The sequence below is a fragment of the Bufo bufo genome, chromosome 4 (genome assembly GCF_905171765.1).
Source record: "Bufo bufo chromosome 4, aBufBuf1.1, whole genome shotgun sequence".
NCBI classification, from domain to species: domain Eukaryota; kingdom Metazoa; phylum Chordata; class Amphibia; order Anura; family Bufonidae; genus Bufo; species Bufo bufo.
Genome location: NC_053392.1, coordinates 184,601,453 through 184,618,306, shown reverse-complemented (window position 1 = coordinate 184,618,306; position 16,854 = coordinate 184,601,453). Strand labels below are relative to the sequence as shown.

General features: G+C 48.9%; 1 protein-coding gene across 1 annotated transcript in view; it reads right to left on the bottom strand.

The window, feature by feature from the left end:
• Positions 1 to 16,854, bottom strand: part of NMD3 (NMD3 ribosome export adaptor) — a 47,943-nt gene that overhangs the window by 18,802 nt on the left and 12,287 nt on the right. The window contains exons 7-9 of the mRNA XM_040428172.1: positions 16,468 to 16,558; positions 14,721 to 14,799; positions 1,049 to 1,145 (exon numbers count right to left, since the gene is read on the bottom strand). Coding sequence (XP_040284106.1) covers positions 1,049 to 1,145; positions 14,721 to 14,799; positions 16,468 to 16,558 — 267 coding nt within the window. The remainder of the gene's footprint in view (positions 1 to 1,048; positions 1,146 to 14,720; positions 14,800 to 16,467; positions 16,559 to 16,854) is intronic.

Genomic DNA, 16,854 nt, shown 5'->3' with positions numbered 1-16,854 from the left:
GAATTCCCATAGTGTTGAATGGAGGGGTGACTGTACGTGAACGGTGTCCTCTGCAATCACTGAAAAAAGCAGAGCACACTCAGAGGTGGGACCTGCACCTATCAGACATTTATGGCATATCCTATGATCCTATGCCATAGGTGTCCAGATGGGAAAACCACTTTAATCATAATCTTAGAAGGCAAAATCGCAAGGAAATTAGTTCATTCAACTAATATCTCCTACTGGACCTCCCTTAGCTCTGTACACATCTAACAGAGCTATTCTAGGTCATTGCAAAAAAACAACAACTTCTAATTTACTGTTGTTTTGTCCCAACATTTCATAAAAAGAGGTTGTCTGGTTGAGATAACTCATTTTCTAATGCCCCATGAGAGACCTCTGAGATAATGCATGGTCAAGCTGGATTCTCCACTCTGGGTCACTTATCAGGGTTCCCCCATCTGTTATGTGGACAGCCCATTTATTTCCGATGTGGTGTCAGGGAACTACTCACAGGAATGTTCATTATTCAAGTCCCGGAAATAATCCGTACGAATCCCCTTTTGTCCCACAGCTATTCCTTCTGACACCCAATACACATGTACTCTGGACTCACCCAAGCCCGCACGTGTTCTCACATACGTTGGGTGATAAAACGGTGCTGGACACCTTTAGCAGTATGTTATCCCCAACCTGCCCAAACACTCCTTCCCCCAAAATCTGCTGTTGGGGGGGAGAGTCAGGACATCCCCCTAAACATTTCATGGTCACCATTTGCCTAAAGTGTACAGGCACCTTTGTGAGTGTTAGCACTTTATGATTTTATATTGGTAAGACCCTTTAATGGATGCATCTTTGGTTCTTGCAGGTGATGACAGTACTTTATCTGGCCCAAGTTCTCTTACCAATCCAATGTTCTAGCTGATAAATGGGCCATATAGGGCACTCCTTATGACCATCAGAAATGCTTTTTATCAATCAACTAAAGATCTATCACCATGCCATCTGGATGAATGGCACACTGCAAGATGTAATTGAAAAAGAAACGGCAGTTCTTCAAACTAACCTTGCATATTGGAACAATTTCCACAGAAAAGGTGCTCTTGTAATTGTAGGTGTTTGAATGGATATCATGAGAAATGAGCCGCTGGGAAGCTTTTGACCTGCAAGCAAAGACAACCATTTTCAGTTTTCATGTGGCCGCCATAACTACATTTTCATTATTTGGTCACTGGACACCACCACAGGGATATGAAACAAGGCCATCAAGATATGACTGCAGGGTACACTGAGGCTTAATAAGGAGTTAAAACACTGCATTATCTGGTCAGGATTTACAGCCATTTTTACATATTCCCTCCATTTTTACAGGCTCAAACATAGTAAACTAACAATTATAAATATAAGATATGTTTCTAATACTGGGATGCAAAACCTGTGCAGTCACCTGAGGCCTGGGACACGTTTTTCCCGACCTTTACGGCAGCCATCTTTAGCTGCCTTTTGTTTGGGGGCTTTCAGACAGCAGTTTTTTAATTCAGTAAGTCATGTTCAGGCGGGCTCAAGACAGATGAGTAACCATTGGAGAATATTTTACTACCTTACCTTGAAGCGTACTGGACTTTTAAAAAACATTTGGCATGTCATAGTGACAAATCAAAGGTTTTGATTGGTGGGGGTCTAAGTGCCGAGACTCCAACCGATGGCTAGAACGAGGAGAGAGAAGCAATCACATACCACGTGCGCTCTCCTCGCTGCAAGAGACAAGCTCAACAGAAAGTCTGAGGCCATCTCAATTCCATCTACCCATTTTGCTAAGGGTATAACCAGGCGCCAGTTTATGTTCCCATTGTTAGGGGGGGAACTGACAGATTTTCCGGGGGACTGAAAGAGAAACAGAAATTCTGCCATTTACTTTGTGTCTTCTGTCTGTTATGTTCATGCTAAGGGTCTATATGATTAGGGCAATGCTAGATACGTCTGATACCAATGACAGGTCTCAATTAGGCCTCATGCACCGCTGTGCGGCCGTTCCGTGCAATTTGCAGTCCCCAATGCATGGGCAACGTCCGTGCGGCGGCCGGGACGGATTGAGACCCATTCAACTTGAATGGGTCCGTGATCCTTCCGCACCGCAAAAAAATAGAACAGGTTCTATTATTTTGCGGTGCGGTGGCACGGACAGAAACACCACTGTTGCGCACCATAGCTCCGGATTGAGGACCCATTCAAGTGAATGGGTCCGCATCTGTGATGCGGGAACAACGTGGCCGGTGCCCACATATGCGGACCCGCTGTTTACGGCCTTAAAAATATATATTTATTTAAGGTGCTACACTCCATCACCTTTTCATTTTTACCATTGATGTAGCCATATATGTAGACTTGTTTTTTTGCAGGGCAAGATGTAGTTCCCTTATGGGGCACATTAGACTTACAAATTAACAAAAAAAAAATTGGTGGGGGGGAGAGAGGAAGAAATGGAATAAAAAGCTCTTCCGCTTTTCCTTTTTTGCTATTGGTTCATGACGATGGCAGGGATAACTATATATGTGTTTTCTTTTATTTTTAAAGCTTAAAAAAGTACACAGTGTAAGTCACGGAGGCATAACATATGGAGTATGAATATATGGATTTTTAAAATTCAATAAAAGTAAATACAGAAGTGATGCCTAATCCCCATATTAACACAAGACTGAACCAGACAGTTCAGAGCAAAGGTAAAACCTTAATTCTCCACATATGGGCTCCACCATGTGTCATGATGTAAGTGGTATTGCGCTGATTTATAGCGGGTCGCTTATAATAGAGCTTTGATGTTTAATATACACCATACAGAACGCAGGATAGATATGTAACAGATATAGACAAGGGGCCTAATTTCTAACCATGTGCTTTAATTTACCACTAAACCATGATCAAAAAGCATCAATTTTTATATTTAAAAAAATTACGTTTTACAATACAATTTTATATTTATAACGCACATATAATATGACGTACCTACGCTCAATTACGCAATGGCCAGGGACATTTTTTTTAGCAAAACAAATGTTGATACCTTTTCAAAACATCTGGTTGGAACAGACTAATTTAGAAACAAAGACCTGATGATACACGGATTCATTATGGTTATACCTACAGTCCGGCTTTACAATGAGAACCAAGGTCATCACAAGCAACACAGCTGCCTCCCATCCCATCCATCCCCTCGTGGATGGTTACAACTCACCAATGTCATGTCCAGCCCTAAGGGTGCGGCCACACATTTGGGGGGGGGGGGGGGGGGGGGATGCAAAAACTCTGCTGTGTTTACAGGAGCAGCAAAGTGAATGAGACTCCAGAACTGATCTGCACCAAAATCCAAAGCAGATTTTCTGAAACAAATTCTTCCTACCCTGACAGTTCTTTAAGGCTATGTTCACATTGGCGAAGCCTGCCACTGATTTAGAAGCAGAAAACAAGTATTTTCCGCTGAGTAATCCACGATCAGAAAGTAATCAACGGCTTCCTATTGCCTTCAACCATGTAAAAAATGGTCACATTTTTATTTTTTTTGCAACCGATTTAAAAACGCTTAAAAAACGAGATTTTTGTATAACTTACCAGTAAAATCTCTTTCTCGCTCTTTCCTTGGGGGACACAGAAGACCTTGGGTATAGCTCATCTCCCTAGGAGGCGTGACACTAAGTGAAAGCTGTTAAGCCCCTCCTCCACAGCTATACCCTCAGCCTGGAGAGAGAGACTGCCAGTTGCGTGTCCAAGTAGTGAGAAAAGGCAAAGTCCAAAAAGTGGAACCAACAAGCCCACTACCCAAAGGGTAAAACAAACTCGGAAACAGTCAGAGAAGAACAAAGAATGGGTGGGTGCTGTGTCCCCCAAGGAAAGAGCGAGAAAGAGATTTTACTGGTAAGTTATACAAAAATCTCGTTTTCTCGCCCAGTTTCCTTGGGGGACACAGAAGACCTTGGGACGTTCAAAAGCAGTCCAAAGGGGGAGGGACCACAGCACCAAGGCGAAGCACCCGAAGGCATCAAAAAACCCGCCGCCTGCAGACCAGGCGGCCCAAGGCAGCATACGCCGAAGACCGAGTATGCACCCTGTAGAACTCAGTAAGGTGTGCAAGGAAGACCAGTGACCGCCTTGCACAAATGCATGGCCGAAGCCTAATGCCTCCGGCCCAGGAAAAAACCGACAGCTCTGGCAAAATGAATGGTGACACCAAAAGCAGAACTCTGCCCTTGGTGCGGCAACCACAGCAAGAGCCACTCTGAGAAAGCGGAGGAAAGCCACCCTGGAGGCCGTCAACCCTTTGCGCGGACCTCCTGGAAACACAAGAGACCGAACGTCGACAAGAGTCGGAGATCTCCAAGTAAAAACTGCAAGGCCCAAACAACGTCCAAATCGGTGAAGTGTCCGTTCCCGGGGGTGGGAAGGGGAGGACAACTGCCTCAATGAAATGAAGGACAAACACCATCTTCAGAAGGAAGGAAGAGACGGAATGGAGAACAGCCCTGTCCTGGGGGAAGACAGAAGGCTCGGAACAAGAAGGGCCGCCACTCAGGCACCCGTCAGAGACACGATGGCTACAGAAACCCAACCGTACAGGACAGAAGGAGTAGAGAGGACTTCTGTAACGGCTCCAAGGAAAAATTGGAGCGCCAAGAGGCCAGTATGTAGTTCCCAGGATGGTAACGGAGGGCAGTACAAAGGAACCCAAGAGCCGCTCCATGGAAGAAATTCCTGACAGGCCCAGAGGGTCGGGGAACGCTGAAAGAGGAAGGACAGGAACGACACTTGATACCTCAAGCAACAGTCCCAGCCCCAGGTCCAGGCCGGACTGGAGAAAGACAGAACCATGGAGAGAGAAAGGCAGAGTGGGGGAACGCCCAGCTTCCCACAGAACCCCAGGTAAAGCCCTAAGTCCTACAGATCCTGGACGAAAACTCGGCTAGAAGCGAACACTAGCGAGCCCACTAGTGTCGCCTGGGCAAGCGGGCGAAAAACCCAATGATCAGTAACACGGGCAGAACGGTCGGTAGAACTGGTCCCGTCGGCCCCGAGCAAAGTTGTCCCGTATCCACCCGGAGTGGGGGAGCAGACGGACAGGAACCGAAGGGTCCGCCCAGCAACCGCCCGATGCCAGGACAAGACAAGCTAAAGCCTAAGCCGATGTAGCCACCACAGGAAGAGGGACTAAATGGTAGTCCTCCCAAGTTACCGAGAAGGTAAATCCATAGCAGAAACATTGCCTAGAATGGAAAAAACGCAATCTGCACCCAGCGGGAGGACAGAACGCGGTAGACCAGTTAGATAGGCACACAGCTAGTACAGTCAGTGTGGACAAGATGGACAGTACGAGGCCAAAAGGAACACCAGAACCATCCACATGAACAACCATGCTCTTCCCAGAGGGGAGGGCAGAGAAGGAACATCCTCTGAAGCGTGGCCGGAACAGAAGCCACATCGGAGAGATCCGTACCGAATGGGAGCCAAACAGAACCGGCGAGAAAAGGCAGTCGAGACAGAGGCCGGGATAACACCCTCCAAAGAAAGGAGGAGTGGGCAACAGAGAAGCCATAGGACAGCTCAAAAGCAGAACCCCGCTACACTGAGACGCCCGGTTCACCGCCTCGCAGAAGGCGAATACCCTGAAGAACTCAAGGTGGAGGTCCTCCGGACCTGGGTAAGCGAGCACCCAAGAGAAGTTGGGTGACCTTCCCAAGAAGAGCGGCCCGAACCTGGTAGGAGGAAATAGTAGCAGGCGAGGGGACCGTAGTCCCGCCAGAGCCAACATAGAATGCGAAAGGCGCTGCAGACAGCACTCTCGACCATGTGACCACTAGCGCAGGGAAACAATGCTGCGGGAAGACGAATGGGTACGTGTCTAGGAACCACGAACACTCCCCGGCGGAAGGGCCAACAAAATGAATGAGCACCGCCCAGCTCGGAGCAGTAGCGAGCAGAGAGGCAGTCTACTTATATATAAGGCATTCATTTATTGTTTGTTGGACAACACCTTAGGCTTACACAGGTGGACAGAATGATCTCTTTGGAGAATAGTGCAAGGCTTGCTGCAAACACCGTCTCCCAAGAGGAAAAAAATATGTCGCAGGAGGAAAGGAGGCATACGTACGAGTAGCCCCGTAAGCAGTGAGAAGGCCAACCCACCTACAGGATGAGAAGGTATACACGGCCCAAACAACGCACAAGAACGTCCGCTCACTGCAAAAATATCACTCAGCGAAGAAGGCCAGCCAGAGTGCCACAGTATCTACGGAAGTGAAAAGTGCAAACTGAAAAGGAGTTATGCACAAGACTAGTATGGTATGCAATGGAACGCAAAACTGACCGCCCCGAAAGGGGGGAAATGTACCTGGCAAATTACAGTCGGCAAGGGTGCAAAAGCCCGCCCCAAAAAAGGGGGGAATGCCCAAGGCCGTACCTACGTCAGAGAAGTAGGGCATACCATACTTCGCCCCGAAGGGCGCCATGCACATAGCCACACAGTATCCAGCAGGAATGCAGGAGGTCCACCTAGTGAAAGGGGGACATGCACAGGGCTATCCTAGCATTAAGTGAGTGTGCAACAATTCACCCAACACCGAAACTTCGTGAGAGTGTAACTACTCCCAATGAAGGGGAACATGTGCAAGTCCAATACGGCACATACAAGGACAGCCTAGAATCTCGTGAGCGTGCAAAATTCCACCCATGGAATGAGGGGTGGTCACGCACAAGGCCAGCACGGTATCCAATGGGAGCGCAAGCGTTCCACCCATGTTAGAGGGCCATGCTCAAGGCCAGCAACGTATCCGGTGAGAGTGTAGTATGCCGCCCAGAAAAGAGGGGGGGGGGGGGGGGGTCATGCACATGGCCAGCCTCGCATCCAGGGAGAGTGCGATCAGTCGGTGAGAATGTGTGTATGTCACCTGAAGGAGGCATGCCCATGGCCGGCAGCGAATCCAGTGAGAGTGCGTACACCGCCCACGGAAGAGGGGTCATGCATATGGCCGGCAGCGGATCCAGTGAGAGTGCAAGCACCCCGGCATGTATGGGGTTCATGCACATGGCCAACAACGTACCGGCGAGAGAACATCACCGACCGAGGGAGTGTATGTATGCCGCCACAGGGAAGGAGGCATGCCCAAGGCCGGCAGCGAATCCAATGAGAGTGCATCATACCACCTATGGAAAGTGGTCATGCACATGGCTGGCAGTGAATCCAGTGAGAGTGCCGAATGCCGTCCACGGAAGGGAGTCATGCCTATGGGCGTCAGCGATCCAGAGAGTGCAGCGTTCCGCCTATGGAAGGGGGTCACGCACATGATCGGCAACAAATCCAGTGAGAGTGCAGCGTTCCACCAATGGAAGGGGATCGTGCACATGGCCAGCACCGTATCTGGTGAGAGTGCAGTATTCCGCCTAAGAAAGGGGGTCATGCACAGATCTCAACGAATCTAGTGAGAGTGTAGCGTTCCGCCTATGCCATAACTGGATAGGGTGACGAATGCTGCCTACAGAAAGGGCCGCATGCACTTGACCAGCGCCGTATCGTGAGAGAGGGCTAGGAGGGTAAAATGACCCGGGGAGCGCGACATGCCGCCTAAGGAAGGGGGGCATGTACTGACATGAGGCTGCAGCGTCCTGCGCAGCCCACAAGTTATATATTTTTTTTTTATTATTTTTTAATATATATATATATAACAGCCTCACTGAGGCAGAAAGGGGAGCCACCTACAGGGGCACGGCGGAGGGGGGGGAGTTAGCAGCCATACAGGCCCATCTGAAAACCGGCCTGTACCCAAAGGGTTAAACAGGGATCCGGCCTGGAGGGCGGCGCTGCGATCCTCTGGGGGCAGCCATACAGGCACATCTGAAGCCGGCCTGTACCGCGGCGCTGCGATCCCCTGGAGGCACCCATACAGGCCCATCTGAAGCCGGCCTGTACCCAAAGGGTTAACAGGGATCCGGCCTGGAGGGCGGCGCTGCGATCCCCTGGGGGCGGGGGAACCTCCCGGCGGGAAGAATTCCCGCCTGGAGAAGTTCCAGCCCCCTCCAACAGAGGCCGGAATTTTGCGGCCTAGTAACTGTAGGCCGTGAAGCCGGGGCCTAAATCTTTAGCGGCGCCCGGCTGACCGGGGCCGCACAGTATTCAAGTACAGGCCGGGGAACGAAGCGGCGCATGCACATGCCGGCCGCGGGTGCCCACCCCGCGGGCCGGAAGAGCCGGGGACCCGGATAGAGCGCCGGGATCGCGGCCGCAAAGTCTGCGGTGCCCGGCCGACCGGAATGTTCCGACGGTCGGCCTGGGGCTGTTGGAGCATAGCGCTCATATTGCAGGCCGCGGGTGCCCACCACGCTGCCCGGAAGCGAGGACCCTGCACTCGGCAGCCATTTTACCCATGGAGCGGGCCCTGGCTTATAACAGCGCCCCATGGGGCCGACAGCCACAACCACCTTGCCCTTGGGCCGGTGCCCGTGAGGGCAGAGGAGGGTCAGGGGCAGCAAGGCTCTGGCCCTGAAGCAGTAGCCGGTAAGAGGGAGGGGGACCCTGAGACCGGGTGCCTGTGAGGGTGGGACGCCTGCATAACCCCTCCGTCAGGGGCAGCTAGTTGCGGACCTCTGCAGCTCCCCAGGCATTCTTCTTGTAGGGAGAAGGGTGCCAATGACCTATGGAGGCCAGGAGAGAGGGAGCAGAATGTCGCCCTGTGGCAGCCCAGGGGCCAGCCTAGGTCTAGCAGGGACAGAAGGGTCCATAGGCCCAGTATAGGGTCAGGCACGCAGGAGACCGGGGGGGTGGGGGACGTAGGGCTGGAGAAGCCTCTCTTACCACAGCCGTCTTCACCCTCGGTCCGTTCCAGCAGGGTCGCCCCTAGGGTTGAGCGATATACCGGTATCACGATATACCGCGGTATTAAAAAAACGGCGATATGGCGATATCGCCGTTTTGTAAATACCGCGGTATTTCGTGACGTCATAGGAGCGGTCATGTACGCTGACCGCTTCTAAATCTGCGGCCGCCCGCCCCAGCATGAACCGATACGGGACATTTGCAGAGTACTTCTACTCGTGCAAATGTCCCCGATACCTGCTGGCCGCTTGCGGCGGCGCTCTTAGCAGTTCGGCCGGCGTGGGGGAGGGAAGGAATTCTGTCACTCGCATTTCCTGCACCCGACCTCTGAGAGGACGCTGTGATCCGCGCAATTAACCCCTCAGGTGATCACAGCGTCCTCTCAGAGGTCGGGTGCCGGGAATGTGGGCAGTGCCCCCCTCCTCCCTCCCTCCCCAGTATTAATCATTGAGGCCACAGGGTCGTCCCCCCATCATTGGTGGCAGTGGGCCCCCCCTCCTCTCTCCCTCCCCAGTATTAATCATTGGAGGCCACAGGGTCGTCGTCCTCCTCCTCCCCCCATCATTGGTGGCAGTTTGCAGTTCCGTGTAATGCTGGGGCTCCGATCGGTTACCATGGTAGCCAGGACGCTACTGAAGCCCTGGCTGCCATGGTATGTTAGTGAGCAGCATTATACTCACGTGCGTCGTGGCCGCCGGTCGCTCCTTCTTCTGTCTGTGCGGCGCATTGCTAAGGCTTATAGCATTAGCAATGCGCCGCACAGACCTATGAGAAGAAGGAGCGCCCGGCGGCCACGACGCACGTGAGTATAATGCTGCTCACTAACATACCATGGCAGCCAGGGCTTCAGTAGCGTCCTGGCTACCATGGTAACCGATCGGAGCCCCAGCATTACACTGCTGGGACTCCGATCGGAACTGCAAACTGCCACCAATGATGGGGGGAGGAGGAGGACGACGACCCTGTGGCCTCCAATGATAAATACTGGGGAGGGAGAGAGGAGGGGGGGCCCACTGCCACCAATGATGGGGGGACGACCCTGTGGCCTCAATGATTAATACTGGGGAGGGAGGAGGGGGGCACTGCCCACATCCACCAATGATGGGGGGACGACCCTGTGGCCTCCAATGATTAATTCTGGGGAGGGAGGAGGGGGGGCCGACTGCCACCGATGATCGGGGGGAAGACCCTGTGGCCTCCAATGATTAATACTGGGGAGGGGGGGGGGGCCCACTGCCACCAATGATGGGAGGGGCACCCTGTGGCCACTGCCACCAATGATTAATACTGGGGGGGGGGGGGGGTGCACTGCCCACTGCCACCAATGATGGGGAGGGGGACCCTGTGGCCACTGCCACCAATGATTAATACTAGGGGGGGGGGGGGGTTACCAGAGGGGGCTGATAAGAGGCTGGGGAACTGCCCGTCTGCCCCCATACAGTATAACGTCTCCTTGTGGCTGCCCCCCATACAGTATAACGTCTCCTTGTGGCTGCCCCCCATACAGTATAACGTCTCCTTGTAGCTGCCCCCATACAGTGTAACGTCTCCTTGTGGCTGCCCCCCATACAGTATAACGTCTCCTTGTGGCTGCCCCATACAGTGTAACGTCTTCTTGTTGCCCCCCATACAGTGTAACGTCTCCTTGTGGCTACCCCATACAGTATAACGTCTCCTTGTGGCTGCCCCCATACAGTATAACGTCTCCTTGTGGCCCCAAGTGTTTTTTTCTTCTAAATGGGCATTTATCGCGATATATATCGTTATCGCGATAAATTTCTTAATATCGTTATCGTGGGAATATTTTTGATATCGTCCAACCCTAGTCGCCCCTTCAGCTACTGGCACCGTAGTGGCAGGACGCTGGAAGAGGGACTTGGCGTGCGGGCGACCCTTGCGCTGGCGGGATGTAGGGGAGCGAGGCTGCCCTGATCCACCTTGCCTTCTGTGGGGGAGGCAGCAGTGCGGGTGACCGGCACTGGCGCAGCTCAACCCCGGGAGAAACAGAGAGGTCTAGTGCGTCTCTGTTGTCCCTGATGATCTGGAACAAAAAGAAAGGAAAAAAGTAAAAATCTCAAATTTAAACAAGGAGAAACCAGCCCTGCAGAGCAGGGAGTGTCTTGCCTCCTTGGACACTAAGCAAAAACTGGCAGTCTCTCTCTCCAGGCTGAGGGTATAGCTGTGGAGGAGGGGCTTAACAGTTTTCACTTAGTGTCACGCCTCCTAGGGAGATGAGCTATACCCAAGGTCTTCTGTGTCCCCCAAGGAAACTGGGCGAGAAAGTGAGGTTTTTTCTTTCAAGCAGACTTGGGGGGTGAAGTAAATTGGAAGGCTGTACAATATATTGATGAGTAGGGTATCTGAAGTGTTGGAGCAGTGTTTCTACTACAAATAAACTGTTTTATGGTGGCTTATGATTCTGCTACAGATCTGTCACTGACTTTTCTGCTGTGGCTTTGCTCTCAAGGTCTCGGCTTCTCTCCTCTGTCTGAAAGATAAAGTGGCTTTCTGGCTCATGGAAAAGTGTCATGAGTTCACAGATTTCCTCTTCTAAACAGCAATGAAAAACTGGTTGCTGTGGTCAATAAGGTCACTTGAGACCCATGAGGACCAATACATTTCCATTGAAATTAGGAGTTGCTATGCTGCACCATTGCTATAGCTTCCCTCATTTTGCAATTTAAAAAAAACTCACTAGCAAATGTGGTGCAAGTATTACCAGAAAAGGGTCAAAATGTCAGTTGGAAACTATAGTCTTGTAAGTTTAAACACTGTGGGTAAAGGGATTAATGCTTTTCAAGAGATGCTATCCTAATATAACAGAGTATCAGAATGGGTATTTTGCTACTCGTTTTAAGAAGTCCTCTTAAGAGAATATTAACTATATATATATATATATTCAAACCAATCTATATGTTACACCACATGGCAGCCAGCATTAAGCTGCCCATACACATTTAATAGAGGTCAGCTGAATGATCGTTCTCCCGGCTTCTCCATGCACGTTCAGCTCAGCCGAACGCGTATTCTATGGTTAGAACAGAGAAAGCCGCTGGCTTATCCCCCCAGAGAACATAAGCATCAGGCGAAAATATTCATTTCGTCCTGTACTTGTCTACCCCGACATCATCTGTTGGGGAAAAGTCGGGACCTCCCCACAAACATTACTGTGTTGGCTGAACCTTCCGTTCTGGGTGGGTTTGGTACACAAAAGACTAATCAGAAACACCAAAAAAATAGTGGCAATATTGGAGGAGCTGCTCAGCCCCTGACACGGTGGCGTGTCTAGATTGGGGGAGCAGCCCAGCCGCATGTGGACCGCAATTATCGACTATCCCCAGCAAAATATGCATACAATGGAGGACGTCGGCGCGGTCCACATGCACCACAAGGACAAGCTACAGGGAATGTAGCAAAGCATCATATGAGACACCAAGAGAAAATGCACCAAACAAATAAGCTACTGACTATACTGGGAAGTCATAAATGCAGGTATTAAAAAGCTGAGACTTTCGCCAATATGTTCCGGTCAGGAAAATATCGGAGCCCTTCATGCACCACGTCACGGTCACTCAGCATGGCAAAGGGTTCCTACCACTACTCTGACTATGGTGTGAACAGGGTCTGAGGGTGATGGAATCCAGCTCACACAAAAGACTAATGTGTATGGTCAGCTTTCAAAGTGTACCTCCAGTTTTACAAGAAAAACTATTAAAGTGCAGGACATTGCAATATAATCTTTCTTTCTAAATAATTGAGCTTTGCCGTTAACCCTCAGCATGTACCTGCCGAGGTCTGCACTTCACAAGACAGTGTCCTGCTCAGGCTACCATTTTTGGTGTGGGGTGCCAGTATTTCAGGTCCCTATGGTGAAGATGGCAGCCTAGTAAGCCGAGAAGGACGCTGTCTAGTTAACTGCACCCCGCAGCACAGAACTTGGCTTGTACATATATACAGTCAGATCCATAAATATTGGGACATTGACACAATTCTAACATTTTTGGCTCTATACACCACCACAATGGATTTGAAATGAAACTAACAAGATGTGCTTTACCTGCAGACTGTCAGCTTTAATTTGAGGGTATTTACATCCAAATCAGGTGAACGGTGTAGGAATTACAACAGTTTGCATATGGGCATTCCACTTGTTAAGGGACCAAAAGTAATGGGACAATTGGCTTCTCAGTAGTGTTGAGCGAACTTCTGTTTTAAGTTCGGCTTCCGGTTAGCGGAGGATCCAGATATGGATTCAGAATTCCGTTGTGGTCCGTGATAGCGGAATCAATAATCGGCCATTATTGATTCCGCTACCACGGACCACAACGGAATTCGGAATCCATATCGGGATTCTCCGCTAACCGGAAGCCCAACTTTAGACGCCGAACTTAAAACAGAAGTTCGCTCAACACTACTTCTCAGCTGTTCCATGGCCAGGTGTGTGTTATTCCCTCATTATCGCAATTACAATGAGCAGATAAAAGGTCCAGAGTTCATTTCGAGTGTGCTATTTGCATTTGGAATCTGTTGCTGTCAACTCTCAAGATGAGATCCAAAGAGCTGTCACTATCAGTGAAGCAAGCCATCATTAGGCTGAAAAAACAAAACAAACCCATCAGAGAGATAGCAAACATTAGGCGTGGCCAAAACAACTGTTTGGAACATTCTTAAAAAGAAGGAACACACCGGTGAGCTCAGAAACACCAAAAGACCCGGAAGACCACGGAAAACAACTGTGGTGGATGACCGAAGAATTCTTTCCCTGGTGAAGAAAACACCCTTCACAACAGTTGGCCAGATCAAGAACACTCTCCAGGAGGTAGGTGTATGTGTGTCAAAGTCAACAATCAAGAGAAGACTTCACCATAGTGAATACAGAGGGTTCACCACAAGATGTAAACCATTGGTGAGCCTCAAAAACAGGACGGCCAGATTACAGTTTGCCAAACGACATCTAAAAAAGCCTTCACAGGATCTGGAACAACATCCTATGGACAGATGAGACCAAGATCAACTTGTACCAGAATGATGGGAAGAGAAGAGTATGTAGAAGGAAAGGAACTGCTCATGATCCTAAGCATACCACCTCATCAGTGAAGCATGGTGGTGGTAGTGTCATGGCGTGGACAAGTATGGCTGCCAATGGAACTGGTTCTCTTGTATTTATTGATGATGTGACTGCTGACAAAAGCCGCAGGATTAATTCTGAAGTGTTTCGGGCAATATTATCTGCTCATATTCAGCCAAATGCTTCAGAACTCATTGGACGACGCTTCACAGTGCAGATGGACAATGTATACTGCAAAAGCAACCAAAGAGTTTTTTAAGGGAAAGAAGTGGAATGTTATGCAATGGCCAAGTCAATCACCTGACCTGAATCCGATTGAGCATGCATTTCACTTGCTAAAGACAAAACTGAAGGGAAAATGCCCCAAGAACAAGCAGGAACTGAAGACAGTTGCAGTAGAGGCCTGGCAGAGCATCACCAGGGATGAAGCCCAGCGTCTGGTGATGTCTATGCGTTCCAGACTTCAGGCTGTAATTGACTGCAAAGGATTTGCAACCAAGTATTGAAAAGTGAAAGTTTGATTTATGATTATTATTCTGTCCCATTACTTTTGGTTCCTTAACAAGTGGGAGGCACATATGCAAACTGTTGTAATTCCTACACCGTTCACCTGATTTGGATGTAAATACCCTCAAATTAAAGCTCACAGTCTAAAGTTAAAGCACATCTTGTTCGTTTCATTTCAAATCCATTGTGGTGGTGTATAGAGCCAAAAATGTTAGAATTGTGTCGGTGTCCCAATATTTATGGACCTGACTATATATATAGCAAAGACCTGCTCCATAATGATACGCTTTAATACAGGATGAAACATACCTGCAGGGCACTGTGCACTGGAGAAAATCAACCATCTTCAGTGCGTTTTGCTTGGAAGCGTAGTAAAAGTCCAGTCCATCTATGAAAGAGTCGATAAATAATGTATCAGAAGTCAATGTAAAGAAGCCCACAGCAATGCAGTAAACTGGAAGCGGGAGAATTCCACAGACCGGCACAAATCTCATGTGCTTTCCTTATGGTAGGTGGCTCCAGAACCACTAATGGCATGAACAGTGTAAGTGACAATGTGACCCACCAGCTGCAGCCACAGAGGCTAAACAGCAGCCGAAATACATAGTTAGTAAACATCGCAACTGAGACAGTGGAAAACCAGAATAGGAGTTTCACTTAAAGGGAACCTGTTGCCATGAAATGCAATCTGCAGCAACAGGTTACAGAGCAGGAGGATCTGAGCAGATTGATGTATAGTTTTATGGGAAAACATTCAGTAAGGGGTCATGCACATGAACGTATTTTCTTTCCGTGTCCGTTCTATTTTTATTTGCAGACCGTATGCGGAACCATTCATTTCAATAGTCCGCAAAAAAACTAAACAAAGTCACTTTGTGCATTCCGTATGTCCGCATGCCCGTTCTGCAAAAAAATAAAACATGTCATATTATTGTCTGTGTAACAGACAAGGATAGGACTGTTCTATTAGGGGCCGGCCGTTCCGTAAAACACGGAATGCACAATGTATTTTTTGTGGATCCGTTTTGCGGATATAATTCCGGTCGTGTGCATGAGCCCTAAAACTTGTTATTTATTCATTTAAGCCTCTGTTCTTTTTGTGCTTAGGAATCATGTGTGACGTCCTACTCAGTAAAAAGCGAAGAAGAAAACATCAAGACCTCTGTGGCGCTCTCCCCAAAAAGTAGAATCCAGATAAAGTAAGAATAAATAAATATATTTTATCCAAGCTACGTGTTTCAAGGGCGAATAGCCCCCTTCATCAGGCACAGAGGTCTTGTTGTTTTCTGCTTTGCTTTCCACTTCAAAGACAGCCAGCGGTCACCTGCAGAGCCAGATCAAAAAGACCCAGGCAGCCACCCACACCGCTCGCTGTACGGTATAGAAATCCAGCCTGCATCTACAATGGTTGTGGTTTACACCACAATACCATTTATTTACCTCTATCAGTAACTTATAGCTAACTCTGCACGACTACGCATACAGGCAAGGCTGTAAATCACAGACAGGACCACATACGTGACTCCTCAGCAAAGAAAGAGCAGAGGATTCAAATGAATGAACTGCTTGTTTTAACAGATCTCTCCAACAAAGCTAATATAACAATCTGCTCAGCTTTTCCTGCTCTAAAACATGACGATTGCACTGCATTTATATGGTGACAGGTTCCCTTTCAAAAACTTTGTTAGAACACTAGGAATATCTATTCCAATATGTATTTCAAAAATACATTAAATACTTTCATAGCATGGTTTTAGAGGGGTTATCCGACTCTTTGTAATTGATGATCTATCCTCTGGATAGGTCATCAGTATCTGATCGTGGGAGTACAAAATCCAGGACCTCCAAGTGAATGGGGCTGAGCAGGGCCTAGGCCACATGACTTATGGTCATGACATCACTGGCCTAGGAAAAGTTGGAGAAGTCTGTGAGCGCCGCTGCCTTCTCAAACAGCTGATTGGTGGCGATATAACATCTGGCCCCCCCACCAATCAGATGTTGATGACCTATCCAGAGATAGGTCACCGGTTACAAAGAGTACAAAAGTATTCCTTACCGTGGATTTCTTTTACACGAAGAGTGTTTTGGTGAAGTCTGTGTTTCAGAATAATTTGCTCCAAGTAGTAGAATGTCTTCTTATGAAGAACCTGCAAAAGGACAATCATCATATAAAACTGTAATAAAATAAGATTTACAGAATTATTCCCCTGCTCAAGGAGAAATGGATAACGGGATTAGTAACTGCGTAGGCCCAGGCTATCCCCGGAATCCGCTGCTCTCCTGGATGAACCCCTAACACTAGAAGAATTAGAGATGGCCTTGAGCTCCTCTCCTAATGAGAAGTCTCCAGGTTCAGATGGACTTCCGGCGGAATTCTTTAAGCAATATAGGGAGTGTCTTCTCCCTCACTTATTAAATACGTTTAATGAAGCCCTACAGGTTG